At 50.4% G+C, this 15232-nt stretch overlaps 2 protein-coding genes across 21 annotated transcripts in view; one reads left to right on the top strand and one right to left on the bottom strand.

The window, feature by feature from the left end:
- Nucleotides 1-15232, bottom strand: part of RBM23 (RNA binding motif protein 23) — a 48172-nt gene that overhangs the window by 24244 nt on the left and 8696 nt on the right. For 12 of the 16 annotated variants that reach the window (XR_009496028.1, XR_009496027.1, XM_059890345.1 and 9 more), the window contains 2 exons: nucleotides 15091-15175; nucleotides 1354-1421 (listed from right to left, as the gene is read on the bottom strand). Coding sequence is in view for 14 of the 16 variants with exons in the window: in XM_059890345.1 (XP_059746328.1) it covers nucleotides 1354-1421; nucleotides 15091-15175 (153 nt within the window). In the remaining 2 variants the exon portion in view is untranslated. 16 annotated transcript variants of the gene reach the window in all.
- REM2 (RRAD and GEM like GTPase 2) lies at nucleotides 2454-14173 on the top strand. Of its 5 annotated transcripts, XR_009496051.1 has the most exons (7): nucleotides 2603-3633; nucleotides 3771-4112; nucleotides 4329-4402; nucleotides 5119-5326; nucleotides 5717-6635; nucleotides 8138-8320; nucleotides 10461-14173. XR_009496051.1 is itself a non-coding variant. In XM_059890457.1 (6 exons), the coding sequence occupies exons 3-6, from the start codon at nucleotides 3872-3874 to the stop codon at nucleotides 6010-6012; spliced, it is 819 nt and encodes a 272-aa protein (XP_059746440.1). In that variant the 5' UTR covers nucleotides 2477-2556; nucleotides 3548-3633; nucleotides 3771-3871; the 3' UTR covers nucleotides 6013-6758. The 5 variants fall into 5 exon arrangements, 3 of the variants coding, with proteins under 3 accessions (NP_001179637.1, XP_059746440.1, XP_059746439.1); XM_059890457.1 differs by lacking the exons at nucleotides 8138-8320; nucleotides 10461-14173 and adding an exon at nucleotides 2477-2556 and having other exon boundaries at nucleotides 3548-3633; nucleotides 5717-6758; XR_009496050.1 differs by having other exon boundaries at nucleotides 8138-14173.

Here is a 15232-nt window from a genome sequence, read left to right as displayed (position 1 = left end):
GGGCATGGGACTCAAGCAAAGGCCCTTGGTGGGAAGGAGGGAGGTGATAGTTATGAGATGGGAATCAGCCTGAGAATCAGACAATCTGAGCAGATACCAGAATTTGGTTCTTAAGGAGCAGAATCTGGGCCTAAAGCAAGCTCCAGGCCGCGCTGGGAAGGGAGAGGGATACCCAGCCACACAGCCTGAGGCTGTGGAGCACCAAATGGCAGGGGAACCTGCTGCATATCAGACCCTTTATCGGGTGTAGCTAACCCTCACAATGAAGCTGTGCCATGGATACCACAGCCCCAATTCACAGGTCACAGCAGCTTCAGAAGAATTACAAGACTGGTCCAGTCTCTAGAGAGGCAGAGTTAAACCTGGATCCGCTCAGTTTCAAATCTCAGTCTGTCCCATTATTATACAGAACCTCCAATTCCTGAGGGAGCCTCAAGCCGGGCAAGTGCACAGCCACTTACCAGTGGGATGAGAGAGATGATGGTTCAAGATGAAACCCAGCCTGCATCTGTGGCCTGAGGCTAGATTGAGAGCCAGCAGAAGTCATGGTCAAGAGTCCTCGCTGGGCTCTGCAGACACTGGCACTCTTATCTAGTATCATAGAAATGAATTCTACCATCTAAATGAGCTTTCCAGATATATAAAGCTCACCCCTTTGTAATTTAAAACTTTTAAAAAACTCATTTTGGAAGGAAGTCATTCTAAAACATTACACTCATCTTCAGCACATCTGCAATATAACATAAATCCTTCTGGATAGCTGAGGATCACTCAGAAACCAAAGAACTCTGCAGCAATGTCTTCAGAAGCTGTGAACAGTGTCAGAAAAGCTATTCGCCTTAATGCTAGATGATGACCTTAGGCCACTTTTTAAAAGGACTGCTTTAAAAGTTTTCTGTGATGTTGTTTCTCTTACTATTAGCTACTGTAGGGGTCACTAGCTGCTATAGATGTACTTCTAATCTTCAAGTACAGGAACACAGGTGGAACATTAAAATTGTGAATAAAGTTAAGGACAAGTAGGCTGTGATTGAGGACTGTAAGTCTATCCAGTGAAGTACACGAGGATTGTAGCTGCTTAATAGTTCTGCTTCCGCTAGACCCTACTCTGTTGCCCTGTAATTGACCTCCATCCACATACTGCACTAGTAATCCCCATATGACTATTTGCTTCAGTCGGAAAAATCCACTGAAGATGGCAATAAAGATTGTTCCCAATAATAGGAAACAGCTGGAATATTTAAGACAAAGACAGAGATGAAAGATAGTCTCTGGCACTGGAAGGATCTGGGTGGGAATCATGGTGTCCCCATTTTCCAGCTGCATGATTGATTTGGAGGACAGGCCACTCACCTATCACTCTGAGCCTCAGGATCATGAGGATGAAAGGAGGTAATTCAGGAAGGTGCTTAGCACAGCATCTGAAAAAAATGGGGTGAGAAGGGGCCAGTAAATCGAAATGTGTGTTTGGGTCCTTGAGGATGTCAGAAGACAAGAGCGGGAGCCTAAAGTGAAAGGGCCCTGGCAGAAAAGGCGCAATAGAGAGGTGCCTCTATCTTGGCTTCCCCCAGAGAGGTGGGTGTCACCGTGTCCTCCCGGTATAGCCCAGAAGGCTTAGGGCTGTTCCAGAGAGCACTGAGGGGGCTTGCCTGCCTCCGGACTGGGAACTTCCAGATGGCTAGCTGCCCCTCCCCTTTTTCCTGCTCTGATTAACAGGAGCAGGTGGGCCTGGCACGGAGGGACAGGTGGGAAGTCTCCACAGTGGTTTGTACCCACTGGAACCAAGTAAAAAACCAAAGCTGCCCAAACAAAGCGCCATGTCTCCTTCCTCAAAGCCCCCATCTGCCTAGCGGCCAGGCTGGGAAATGGGTACTTTTGTGGGTCTTAGCCCGGAAGGGGCGACAGGTGGAAGGAGGGGGCGTCAGGAAAGCTTGGTGGCAGGGTGGCTGTCCTGTCCCTGTCTTTTTGGTTTCTTCCTTTAGCCCCACCATCTAGCTACTGGGCACCCACTCTGGGCTGAACGTTGGGCTAAGGGGTTGGGATATGCAGACAAATGACACATAGTCCTAGCTTCTGGATAAAGACCACCCAGGTCCTGGATCCTTGCTTCCTCCCATCCTCAGCTCCTTTACCCATAACCCCTCTCCCCACTTATCTGAACCTGTCTCTTCTGCCCCTCTGACTTTGTTCTGTTCACATGTTAACCAGACTCCGCTGTGGGTGTACTCCCAGAAGGAAGCTACACAAAGGAAGGGGGGGCAGAAAGGAGGGAATCCCGCTGACATCACGGCTTATTAGCATATGTGACCTCATCAGGGGGCGGGGCTATCTCCCCAGGTGTGGGGGGGTGGTGAGCATGGCGGGCGGGGGGGTGGTATTTAAAGGGAAAAGCTGACAGTACTGCTGAGTGAGCGAGCGGGTGCTGCAAGCTGCCGGGCTGCACACGCACAACGATGCATACGGACTTCGACACCGACATGGACACCGACACGGAAACCACAGCACTCTGCCCCTCCAGCAGCCACCAGGCCTCTCCTCCAGAGACACCCACACCAGGTGAGAGCTAAGCTGCAGTTTCTGGCTGAAACCATACGGGTGGTAGCTGAAGCTCTGGTGGGGAGGTCAGAACTAGGGGTTGAAGGAGCTTGAACCCAACAAGAGGGGAAGAGCCACTGGAGAAATGAGGGAGCCACCTGCCTACACTAGGGCTGGGCTAAGTAGCGGGGGTAGAGGGGGGGCTGCCTAAATGTCCCTTCACCCATCACCCAGGGCTTTGCTGGAGAAACTGGTACTTAGCCCCTACGTCTGCCTCATTCCTGAGAGGTTGGGATGGGCAGGAGGGAAAGGGGAAAGACAAGGGGCAGCCAGCCCACAAGCCTGGGAATCACGGGCAGGGGGCTACCCTGGGGACCTGTTGTAAGGGTTTCTCTGGCTCCTGGATGCCCTGGCTGCCAGTCAAGTATTGATCCTGGGCTATTTCCAGCCTCTCTGCATCCCCCTTTGTTGTGTCTCCTTCCTCCTCCAGTTACCCTGACCCGTGCACTGTCACTCTCCCTGCTCCCGCTCTCTCGCTATTTCTCTCTCTCCCTCCCTCCCTCCACCTAGCCATGAACAGAATATTGTCTGGGACTCACAGGGACAGCCAGGGGTGCAGTAGGACTCACACACAGCCATGCACCGGGGCACGTCCCTACAGGGCCATGGGAAGAGGCAGCCCCTCCCACACACCCATGGAGACCCAACACACACTTCTCAAAGAAAAGGCCCTTCCTTGGGAAGCGGTTCCCCACAAAGTTTTTGACTCTTGTCAGTACCCACCCCCAGAACCAGGGCAGTAGCTCGTTTCTGGGCCCCTCCCCAGTGTGGAGATCAGCCGATGCAGGAAGCGGGAGAGGGCAGGGCCTCTCAGTGGAAGGACTGGCAGCCCCTCTCCCCAACCCGGCCAGAGGCCTAGTCTGGGGGTGTGACTGTGTGTCAGTGTGAAGTGTGAGTGGGTGTGTGAGCCTGCGCACAGGTGCCTCCCCTGCATGAGGCATGTTTTGAACAGGTTGTGGCTGGAACCACGCTGGGCAAGCCTTCAGGTCAGCTCCTGGGAGCCCCACCAGTTCAGGCTTCTGGTGTTCTATGGAAGAGGTCAGACTAAAATTATCAGCTCCTTCTGGGTCATGGTCATCGACGGGGCCTCTGAGGCTGGAACAGCCAGAACTGAGCCTGCTGCAGATGGCTAGGCCTACCCCACTCATAGCTTCCTTCTCTTTGCCCCCCCCCAGAAGCAGATGCCACACTGCTGAAGAAGCCAGAGAAACTGTTGGCAGGGTTGGACCGGGGCAGGCCACCCCCTGCCCTAGGGGCCCCCAGACGAAGAGGCAGTATGCCTGTCCCCTACAAGCACCAGCTGCGGCGGGCCCAGGCTGTAGATGAACTTGACTGGCCACCTCAAGCCTCATCCTCTGGCTCTTCTGACTCCCTGGGCTCAGGGGAGGCAGCCCCCACCCAAAAGGATGGCATCTTCAAGGTCATGCTGGTGGGGGAGAGCGGCGTGGGCAAGAGCACCCTAGCAGGCACTTTCGGTGGTCTCCAGGGAGACAGTGCTCACGAGCTGGAGAACCCAGGTATTTGGGGGAGCCCTGCAAGGGTTGAGGGCACCTCTGGAGCCCTAGTCAGGGATGGAAGAGCTCAAAGCATGTGCAGTCCTGGAGCCCAGAACCTAGAAACTGTTCCAATGCTTTCTGTGGCAACCTCTCTGGAGGGGGTCCCTGTTTACTAGGTCTTACAGATGTTGGGGAGCCTCCTAATGGGCTCTGTTCCTTGTCTCTATTTCCCAACAGAGGACACCTATGAGAGACGCATCATGGTGGATAAGGAGGAAGTGACTCTAGTTGTTTATGACATCTGGGAACAGGTAAGAACTAATATGTGGCTGCAAGCAGATGATGAAACCTAGAAGAACTGAGGAGGGGCAAAGTCTTGGCTAAAGGCTGGTACCCTGGTTTTAACAGTAATGGAACCTGACCCTTCATATATATGGTCTCAGACAGCAAAGGCTGACACCCATGTACACACCATAGCATTGAGAACTGCTGTTTGGTTTCCAGGATCTTCTGACCCAGAGGGAATGTTAGGATCTGAATTTGACAAACTCTGCAGCTGGAAGCCAGGCTGGAAACCCTGAAATAGACCCACTCTGTACATTTTTTAGCCTAGAAGAGACTGATCTGACAGGACAGGAGCTCAGGGCTTTGTAATGTCAGGGAAGGAAGAAAAAGTGAGGCCCTGTGACTATATGGACATAAATGATTACTATGCAGAAATGAGGGGCCAGATTGCATACACTTGAATAGCATTCACTTTTGAAGAGCTTAGGCATAAGAAAGTAGGATGGACTACCCTAGTCTAGGATCCTATGTCCCCCATTTGCCCATGTGGGGCTCGTATTACAAACTTCTCCCCCCTCCACAAACACACTCTCAGTACTGGATGTGTTTGGCAGAATGCTCTGTGTCCTAAGCAGATGGCTTTGCCCTCACATCCTGGTGCCTCATCCCTGAGGTGCAGGTGCTGGGCAGGTTCTTCTGTGCCCCCAGCCCTGACATCCCACAACTCTCTGCCCATCTGCAGGGGGATGCAGGGGGGTGGCTGCGGGACCACTGCCTTCAGACGGGGGATGCCTTTCTCATCGTCTTCTCAGTCACCGACCGACGAAGCTTCTCCAAAGTTCCAGAGACCCTACTTCGGCTCAGGGCTGGGAGGCCCCACCACGATCTGCCTGTCATCCTTGTTGGAAACAAGAGTGACCTGGCCCGCTCCCGGGAGGTCTCACTGGAGGGTGAGTACCCTGAACCTCATCCATATTTGTAATCTCAGAGGAGTCTCTCCTTTCCAGGTCATCTCTTCTCCATAAGGCCCTTTTACCCTCCAAGGTGCACAAAATTGCAATTGGCCCCAGGTTAAGGGCAGACTTTCAATGCCCACGCCTAGGGCTTGAGACCCTCTCTTCACTCCCCCTCACCTCTTCTGAAGGCCCTTTACTCCCTCCCCTTCTGCATCACCATCGCCCTCCAATTGATCCTTGCTTGTTCCCTCTGTGCAAGCGATTGACTTGCCCCAATCCCTTTTCACTGCACGCCCTGGAGCCCCCAGGTCCAGCCTCGCCCCCATCCCGGGCCCAGCGCAGCCCAGTGGGCGGGCGGGCGCCTGAAGAGGTCCCTTCCTGTAGAGGGCCGCCATCTGGCAGGGACACTGAGCTGCAAGCACATCGAGACGTCGGCCGCGCTGCACCACAACACGAGGGAGCTCTTCGAAGGAGCGGTGCGCCAGATCCGGCTGCGGCGGGGCCGGAATGGCGCCGGGGGCCCGCGGCCCGAGTGGGGCAGCCCCGAGGGCCTCGCTCCGCCTGCGCGTCGCGAGAGCCTCACCAAGAAGGCCAAGCGCTTCCTTGCCAACCTGGTGCCGCGCAACGCCAAGTTCTTTAAGCAGCGCTCCAGATCGTGCCACGACCTCTCCGTGCTCTGAGCCGTGGTCGCCATGGTCACGGCGCTCTCTACCCGCCCCCTAGCCCCGCCCCGCCGTCGCCCGGCTTCCTCCAAGAAGACCGTCTAGGAAACCAAAAACTGCCGGGACACCTTGCTGTGACCGCGGGAGGCGGACCCCCCGCCCCCAGACCCCGGCGGGCGTCGCCCCACCCGCTCCACGCGCTCTCCGTTTACCTCCCGGCTTCGAGGCTCCTGGAAAGAGAGGACGCGGACCCGCGGAGGGCGAGCCGCGGCCAGTGGGCGGGGCGGCTTCCGGCGGGCGGGGGGGGAAGTAGTTTTGTAAGGGATTTTCTTTTTTATTAATTCGCGCTTGACCACCTCTCCTGTAAAGAGATGCTAAAAGCAAAAACTGGAAGAGAGCTTACTAGACTTCTTTACAGTTTCCCACCATTGTACTCAGCGCGAACATGCCTCATCGTAAGAGATACTTAAAGTCACAGAGCCTCTTCTTTGAGACTTTCCTACAGCGTCCCGTCTCTGATCTGCTGCACTTGCCCACTTTGCCCTTAATAAGTTCTTAAAGGCAAGGGCCTGGAACCGGTGTTCTTCAGATTCTGGGACTTACCGTGGCACCACGGCACTTCCCCTTTAAGGTTATTAAAGGTAAGGCGCGCAGAGACTTTTGCCTGAAGATTTGAGGGGTGGCAACCTGCCTTTGGCCAGGACCCAGGAGGCACCACCAAGGGGACCACCTTTCTCTTTTCAATAAAGAATTTTTCTACTGCACTTGCTCACTTTGACTCTCTGTTCTCAAAGCTCCCAAGAAAGGGATGGATGGATTTAGGTTCCCTGCACCTATGAGCCTAAGTTTTCTTGTCTAACAGTTCTAGGGAGGCTCCGGAACTTAGTCTGAGTAGTCCATGACAAGGCGAAAAAGGTCCCTAGAGAACAGAGTCCAACTTGTCCCTTTGCCAGTGAAAAAACAGGCCTGGAGAGGAGTAGGGACCTGCTAGAATAATTCGGTAACTCAGTGATCAAGTCCCCATTTCCTTACCCCTTAATCCTGCAAGGAGCAGGCTGGAGGCTACATTGTGTGCCAAGAACTACTCTCAGCTGTGACCTGGGATGGTTCAAGGTGGGGCCCACCTCCAACAGGGAGGCCCACCAGCTGGGGTTTAATGGGGTCGTCCTGCACCTTCCCTGGCAGGGCCCCACCACCCCAGCTGTCACCTGCAAGGCCCGTGTGAGTACTGAAGCTGTCAGTGCCTCTCCTGGGGACGCCCACGCCTGCTGCTGCCTGAGCCATGAGTTTGAACAAAGAGCAGAGGCAGCAACTCCCCTCATGCCTACACAGAGGATACAGCTACCTGAGCATCTGGGGGCCAGGCCTCCACTCCACCTTACCCAGGTTCCCAGAGCTCGATGGAAAGAAGGATGTCTGAGTCCTTGCAGCTGAGGAGCAGCCAAGGGGAACCAGCCCAGCACGGGTGGTGAGATGATGATCTTAGGACTTTATTCACTTTATCTCAATTCTTGAATGACTATAAGGTGTTACTACCTCTTTTACTTGCCTGAGGTTAATAAGCAATAGAACTGGGATTCCACTCATGTCTGCTTGATATTTAATGGTGATTGTATCTAACTTTGCAACTGAGGTTCATGAATTTCATCAGATTTCCAAAGGGGTCTGTGACAGAACAAATCACCAGCCAGGATGGTACTGATTACTACTGAGAAGGGGAAACGGGTAGGGGGAGGACAGGTTCCGAGGTTTACTTTTCATTGTAAGCTCTTTTCTCTGCCTTTTGAGTTTTTACCTATGGCTAAATAAACTAAATAATTTTAAACAAAACAAAGCTTCATTGTTCCAAAAAAGAGGGACCAAAGAGTGTCCTGAGCACAGGCAGATGAAGCACAGTAGGGATGTAGCTGCCAAAGAAGTGGTGGCCACTGCCCAGGGAGGAGGGTTACCAGTAGTCAAATGTCACTGGAGGAGAGAGTGAGGAACTGAAAGGCCTAGTGTCTTTCATGTGGTAGAATTCTAAAGATGATGATGGCAGGACCTCCCCCATAAGGGAGCCACACACGCTACAAGCTTCCCTCCCCCCAACTCAGCCAGTTCCATCAGCCCGACCCATCTGTGTGTTCCCTCCAAACGCCTACAGAAGAGCTCAGAACAGACGGAAACTGAAGCCCTGCTCCTGCCAGACTTCGGAGAGATGGGGTCTTCTCTGAGAGCCTGGCCAACTCTTCATCCTCTCTGATCAAGGCCAAGTAAGAGCAGGCTGTTGACCTGGGCTGCCATTAGAGACCAGCAAAGGGGCCTGGAGCCGAGCTGCCTGAACCAGGTAAGTTCCTCTCTGCCCTCATATCCTCTTAACCACTGTGATTTTATCTTGGGGTCTTTGCTCCCTTAGCCCAGCCCCTGCCCAATCTCTACAAACCCCACCCACCCTGGCCCACAAGGCCTCCTCATTGGCCAAGAGCACTCTGCTCTAGGCCTGTGCTTACAGTTCTGCCCTGCTACATCTAACTTTCCTCTAGAGACTGGAGCAAGGGCTTTTGTCTACTGAAAGGCCACCAGAGCTCTGGAAGGACACTCCATAAGTCTTCTGGGTTAAATCTTCAATCCCAGAAAGTCCATCCACACATACATCTTTTAATTTATCTAACATTACTCCAATCTGCATCAGTCTAAGTAAAATTTTCCTGGACTTTTTAATCTTTAATCTACAAATGCTTGTTCCACTCAAGTGCTGTATATGCAAGTCACTGCGGTGGGCCCTATGGAGAAAACAAGACGCTATCCCTGCCCGCAGGCAGCTTACAATCGTGCTGGAGAGCAGGGACCAGGCGGAGGAAGCACTGACACGGCCGGAGCAGCAGCAAAGTACACATTCTAACTGCAAGCTGTAACAAGTGCTCTAAGAAGTCTGAATGAAAGAAACAGAACATTCGGAAGACATATATTAGGAACTGGGCCTTGAAGGCTATACATAGGCTGTAGATAGAAGGGGGAGAAGGGAAAGAAACACCTTGTGGCAAAACCACCTGAGAAAATGCACAAAAGAAACGGTGGGCAGCCTGCCACATGATGAGGCAGAGACCCTCACTGTATAGGACAGAGCACAATTTGGGGGGATGGTGCATCCAAGTTGGAAAAGGGCCCCAAAGCCAGATTAAGAGCATCCTGCTTCTGAGTCCTCTATCATCCGGGGGCTCTCAGATGGATATACTCAAGGAATTTGAATCTTGATGTCATGCCTTTACAACCTAGAGACCATGTAAACTCCAGGTGTGAATACAAATTCAATGGGGCTATGCAAGCCTTTTCAGCTGGCACTCAGAAGTCTATGGAGAAAGTCACTATTAACCTCTCCTGTCTTTCTGAACCTCAGCTCTCCCAATTTAAAATGAGGATAACGGTGGTTCAGTGGTTAAAACTCCACACTCTCACTGCAGGGTGCATGGGTTCAATCCCTGGCCAGGGAACAAAGATCCCACATCCTACCAGATGTGATGAAGGCTAGATAAAATGCAAATATCTTCATAAATAAACAAGTGAGCAGTGGAAGTTATGCTTTTTTTAAAAAAAAATTCATTATTATTATTTAAAGTTTTTATTGGAGTATAGGGAAGTCATGTTTTTTGGCAACCTGTGTCCGGCCCCTTATTCAGGCACCATGTAATGTTTGAATCTCTCAAAGCATAGCCTGCTCTGGGCATACACGTTGAAGTTGCGGTCCACAGAGTCCAACATACCTCCCACAGGACTCAAGAGACCCATTATTGGATTTCTTTTTTGGGGAGTATTGAGGGGAAGATTGGCAACTGAAGCCTAAGGATGGTCTTATACTAGTTTCCCATTTTTCTGTTCAAATTATAACCTTAGGCAGAGGACCAATGCTGATTTAAAATACTTACTCTGAACTGCCAGAGCAGGTAGAGTTAGGCTCTGGAAACCAAGACAGACAGGTGCTATAGGAATGCTTGGGGGAGATTAGGAGGGCAGTTTGCAAAGGACGGTAAGAGAGAATGCTCTGGGATTTTCCCAAGCCAGACCAAGCAGAGGGTGCTCGGTAGCCTGAAGGTACCTGAGGGGCTCACCTTGATTTTCCAAAGCCATCTGGTTGTAATCCCATTGTAGAGTTTCAAGTATAAAAGGAGATTGGGCCAGTGGGATGACTGGTTTTCCTGAAAGCTAGCCTGACTGTGGGTGACCCGGGGCCTTGTGAGCCTGGTACTTAAGCCCAGAACAGTTCAGGTTTATTTTAATCACTGCCCTGTCATCGGTAGGGCCCTATCACCCCCCTGTAAATCTCGAGCATTCTCTGAGGCTGAAGCAGGTAGAAAGCCAAGTGTGGAGACATTCCCAGGAATGGGAATGAGGACAAACCAGCCAGTTCTAAGCCCTCTTCATGCATCATTTCACTGAATCCTCAGGACATGCCTGCGACAGGAACTTTTGTAATCATTTCCTTTCTACAGGTGAGTCCGAGTTGCAGAAGTGAAGTAATACCCAAGCTGACTCAGCTGATTTGTGGCAGAAGAGAGATCTGAACCACATGGTGGTGTTCCACGGTATGTTATTTCTGCTGCAGGGTGGAGGTACCCTGTCTTGGTCAGGTCTAGGAAGTGGGAGGAGGAGGCAGATTCTCAGCACCACTCATTTTAAACAAGCAGGTTTCAAGATGCTTGAAAGCTGATTGAAGTTCCCATCCTTTCTGGAATACTGGCAAATCTGACAAGTTCTCTGATTTCCAAGGTCATTGTTTCCCTTCTTTTGCAATCCAGCACTGACTGGCTCCTTTACAATCTTCATGCACCTCATCCACCCATTGCCCTCAAAAATAACTGCTTAATGGGTCTCCAGTAACTCCAGCCAACTCCTTAAGGGCTCTTGAGAGCAGATCATCTGGGAAAGCCAAGAAAACTCATCCAACTTTTAAAAGTGATCTTTGATCAGATCTTTTCTTGCCTCCATCTCCTCACATGACCTGAGTTAATTGGTCTACTTCACCTCACACAGAGCTCTTTCAATCAAGAACACATATTGAGAGCAATCAATTCTGGATACAGTGTATAAAAGTTGGGAGGGAAGAGGGGATAATTGAAGCCAGAAAATTCAGATACACAGCTTCTCAGACCAGAGTTCCTTTCCTGCATTCAGCTCATGCCTACTGACTTCACCTGGTTGCCAAGGAAACGTCAGTCTCTGATGGCGGTAGCAGCACTTTAGACAGAAAGCATCATAGGCTACCATGGTAACCGCAAAAAGAGTAAAGCTGCCTTCTCTTTTAGAAGGGTGAGGAAGAAATGAAAGAGGCTGCTGAGCTAAGCAGGCTACAGGGGATAGCTTTTGGAAAGCCTAGGTCTGACTTGAACTGAGAGGGGATTAATTTAACTCAACAGATATAAACTATGTGCAAAGACAACAATAATGAAAATAACACACCTAAGGTTGACTTCATCAAGATATAACCACCAAGTAACAGTTTACAAAGAACTGTAAATAAAGTCAGAATAAGAACTATAATAGGACCAAGAATACTGAAAGGAAAATAAATTTCAACTAGGAAAACATCAGTATCTTAAAGGACAGGATTTTTGACCAGCAGAAAGAATAAGACAGTGTAAGACAAGAAAGAACAAGACAGTAGACGTGGAGGTGGAAAAAGTCAAGACATACTGAGAAGTGTGGATATAGAGACAGAACAAGTGACACTTCCCCATGACTCCAAGGCTTTGGCTTTCACAGTGATGCTGAGAAGCAGGTTAAGATCAAGGGATCTGAAGCTAGACTGTCTGGACTGGGATCCCAAACTTGTTAATTACATCATCGAGGGACAAGTTAGTTAACCTTTTGGGTGTCAGTTTCCTCAGTGACAAAGTGAAGATGATAAAAGAATACTTCAGAGAGTCCTTGTGAGGATTAAATGACTAAAATGATTAGAGCAATGCCTAACCCACAATAAATGCTGCATAAATATAAATTCTCATTATTGTTAACCACCTCCCACCACTCACTTTTCAGAGCCAGGACAGCCTCTTCTCACTGTCCAAGTAACACTTCCTGATTCACACCAGACTTTAAGAGAAAAGAGAGGCTATGACAGAGTATCTTCCTTTAAGTTTTTATTAGTTCATTTCCCTTTTTCGTAAGTGCAAAACGCGAAGACTAAAGGTTCGTAAGTCACAGCACTGCTTCCATGGTAGCTCACATCTAGGAGTGGTTAGAGTCTAAGAAGGAAATAGGATGAATCCCAATGTCAAGAATACAGCAGTTTAAAGAACAGGGCTGCCTCAGAGAAGACAAAAGTGGAAGCTGTAAGCCAAAAGTCAGATGAAAATCCCCTTTAGAGCTGAGGATTGGTGGGGAAATCGTAACTGCACTGGGAACGGATTTGAACAGTCTCATCTCTACTCTCACCTTAAGCCACCATGCTCAGGCAGGAGGTTGAGGGAGGCTTCTTTACATTAGGCTGAGCTAAGGGGTTATCTACTGCCCCCTTCTCTACACTCCAACCACCTCCTATAGAGTTATGAGTAATAAGAAGGCCTTGAGTCACAGGCAGTGACACTGTCACCCATTAGATGCTGTCACCTTATATGGGTTAACACTAGAACAGAAGTTGTCTTAGACATCCCCTTACTTTCATCCTTGTCTTTCTCCTGCAAAATGTTACGTGAGGATCTGAGAGCAAGGAAGAACTGAGGTGGAAGGACCCACAGTGCAGGAAGGCAAAACAGCCAGGCATGGAAATATAAGGAAACTGAGTAGTGATTGGGCCACCTGAGGCAGGAGGCAAGGCCTGTGCGTACTTGTAGTCTGAAGGCATTTGAGACTGCCATGAGGAGACCTGGTCCACAACCTTAGGATGATGTATACAAATAGTCTGTACTGAGCTCAGGATGCATTAGCATCCCAATCAATAACTACATGGGGACTGGGCTACAGCCAGCTGCTCCTACCTAAAAATAATGCAGCCTCCTTCCCTTCTTCAGGTCCAGAGAGCAAACAAGGATAAGGAGGGGGTAGGGGTGACAGTGGGTGAGGTTGCAGCAGTCTAGAAATCCCTCCGGAGTCCCAGTGGCATTCTGTGCCACAAGTAGGTTTCATGTACTTAACACTTCAGTGTCAAGAGCAACCTCAGAAGCTCACCACCAAAAAACCAGCACTCTGTTTAGAAGCCTTAACTGACAAATTAAAAAACCTAGCAGCAATTATCCATATTTTTAGCATGACAATAAAGCCTTAACATTGTTGCCATAGAGACCAGTAAAGAATGGAGGCGGCCCACAGGAGGAAGACAGGTCTGAGGTTCAGCTCTGTCCCTGGAACCTCAGACCTTTTTCTCTTGGCTGGTCCGCAGCTGGTGACCCAGGCTCTGGGCTTGCCCCCTGTCCTAAGCCTTACAAAGCAGGCAGAGGAAGGTGTGCCTCACCTTTGGTAAGGCCATGCCTAGAACAGCTCCCTGGAATGCATGATCAGCCCAGGCCTGTGTTGTCCCAGGCTGAGCCATACGGGAAGCAAGAGTTGAGGGGACTGAAAGGACGAACAATTACAGACCTAAGGCCTAGGGGAGCCCTGATGTATAATGCCCAAACCCCTTTGGATACTAGATTGGATTTCTACACAAAGAGGTCCAAAGGCAGGCCACAGGGTAAGAATGGTGAGCTGAGGAGGCTTCTTTAGTACTTACGCTTCTCAGGATCACAACCCCCCCACCCAACCCCACCCCACCCCCAGAAGAAGGGCAGCATGTGCTACTGTCACACTGCCATCTGGTGGAAAGACAAGATCTGTCCCCAGGTAGAGCCAGAGCTGGAGAGTCTGTCCAATGGGCACGTATGTTTAGAGATAATTAAGATAAAGACAGGTGGAGACCACAGGGCATGAAGACCATGGGAGTATAAAGCAGATACAGACAGGGTGTGTGTCTTGTCTGTTTTTCTTCCAAAAGATCTGATTTTTTTTAAATTAAGGAAAGAAAACACAATGACATTACAAATATTTTATATCCCAAGAACCATTTGTGGTGTTGGCTCAGAAGTTAACATCAGACAGACACACTAACAGACTGAGACCACACACATATGGGCAGCAGCCGCCACAACAGTGGGACATGCCTTTTGTACAAAGTTTATATATATATATATATATATATTTATATTTATGTACATAGACACAGAGTATAAAATCCAGTGACAAGGGCTCATGTGTGTCCAGCGAGGGGACAAGAGTGGCTTTAACAGCTGGGCTGAGCCCAGTCTCCAGAGGCCCAGGGAAGTGGTGGAGAGAAGCAGTCTCCCCTCCATACTCCCACCCTGGGCCAAAGGAAAAGACAACTACACAAAGCTGGATGGTACCAGAAAGGTACCCTATCTTTCATTAAATTCCTGAATGCCCCAAAGACATCCAAAATGGCTGGCAGATTATTCCCGCACCTCCCAGCAAGATCCTGAGCCCACAGAAGCAGTTCTGGCCCCAAGGTGAGGTCTAAGGCAGGCTTCCCAACGCACACGTCCGCACTACCTTCCAGGGCCCTGTAGCAGCACGGTTCAACCCCTCACACTCCAAAGTCCTCACAAACCAGAGGTTTCAGGGGATTTCTGTGACAGATTGCAGGATAAAGGTACAGAAGGAGAGCAGTTAGTTTCTTCAGTTAATGCCCTATGGCCTTCCCAAAGGGGTAGGAATCGAAGAATCAGTAAGAGGTGGTTGGGAAGGACAATGAAGGTCATCCCAGGAGATGATGAACACAGAGAAACAGATGTTCAATGCAAATGAAGATGCTGTTCTCTTCGATCAGCAGCTTTGATCAGCAGAGTCTATTCCCACCAGGGCTGTGGTGGGTAGGAGCCCTTCTTGGTGTCTAAGGGGGGCCCCAGTTCCCCCACCGTCAGTGTTCATGCCCTCAGAATGGCTTGGTCCACAAAACGGAGAGAAGGGGCCATGGAAGGGTAGATGTGGAGCAGGGAGTGGCAGGACCCAGAGGCACAGGGAGGCAGTGGACCGAGCCACTAATTTACCTGTGGCAAGGAGAAGATGTAAATAGGAAGCTGAAGGAAAGAAAATAACTATAAACACCGATGCGAGTTGGGCCTTGTGACTCACATGGTTTGGGGGGTAAAGAGGCTGGAAAGCTGGAAGCACTGGGAGGCGATTGCCTGGGAGGCGAGGTTCAGGGCCGGACTCAGAGCTGGAACAGAGAGGCACGGAGAGTTAGCAGAGTATTCCTGCCTTCCAGGCCTAACCC

Source organism: Bos taurus, chromosome 10, assembly GCF_002263795.3.
Source record: "Bos taurus isolate L1 Dominette 01449 registration number 42190680 breed Hereford chromosome 10, ARS-UCD2.0, whole genome shotgun sequence".
Lineage (NCBI taxonomy): Eukaryota > Metazoa > Chordata > Mammalia > Artiodactyla > Bovidae > Bos > Bos taurus.
This window is presented reverse-complemented; position numbering and strand designations above follow the sequence as displayed.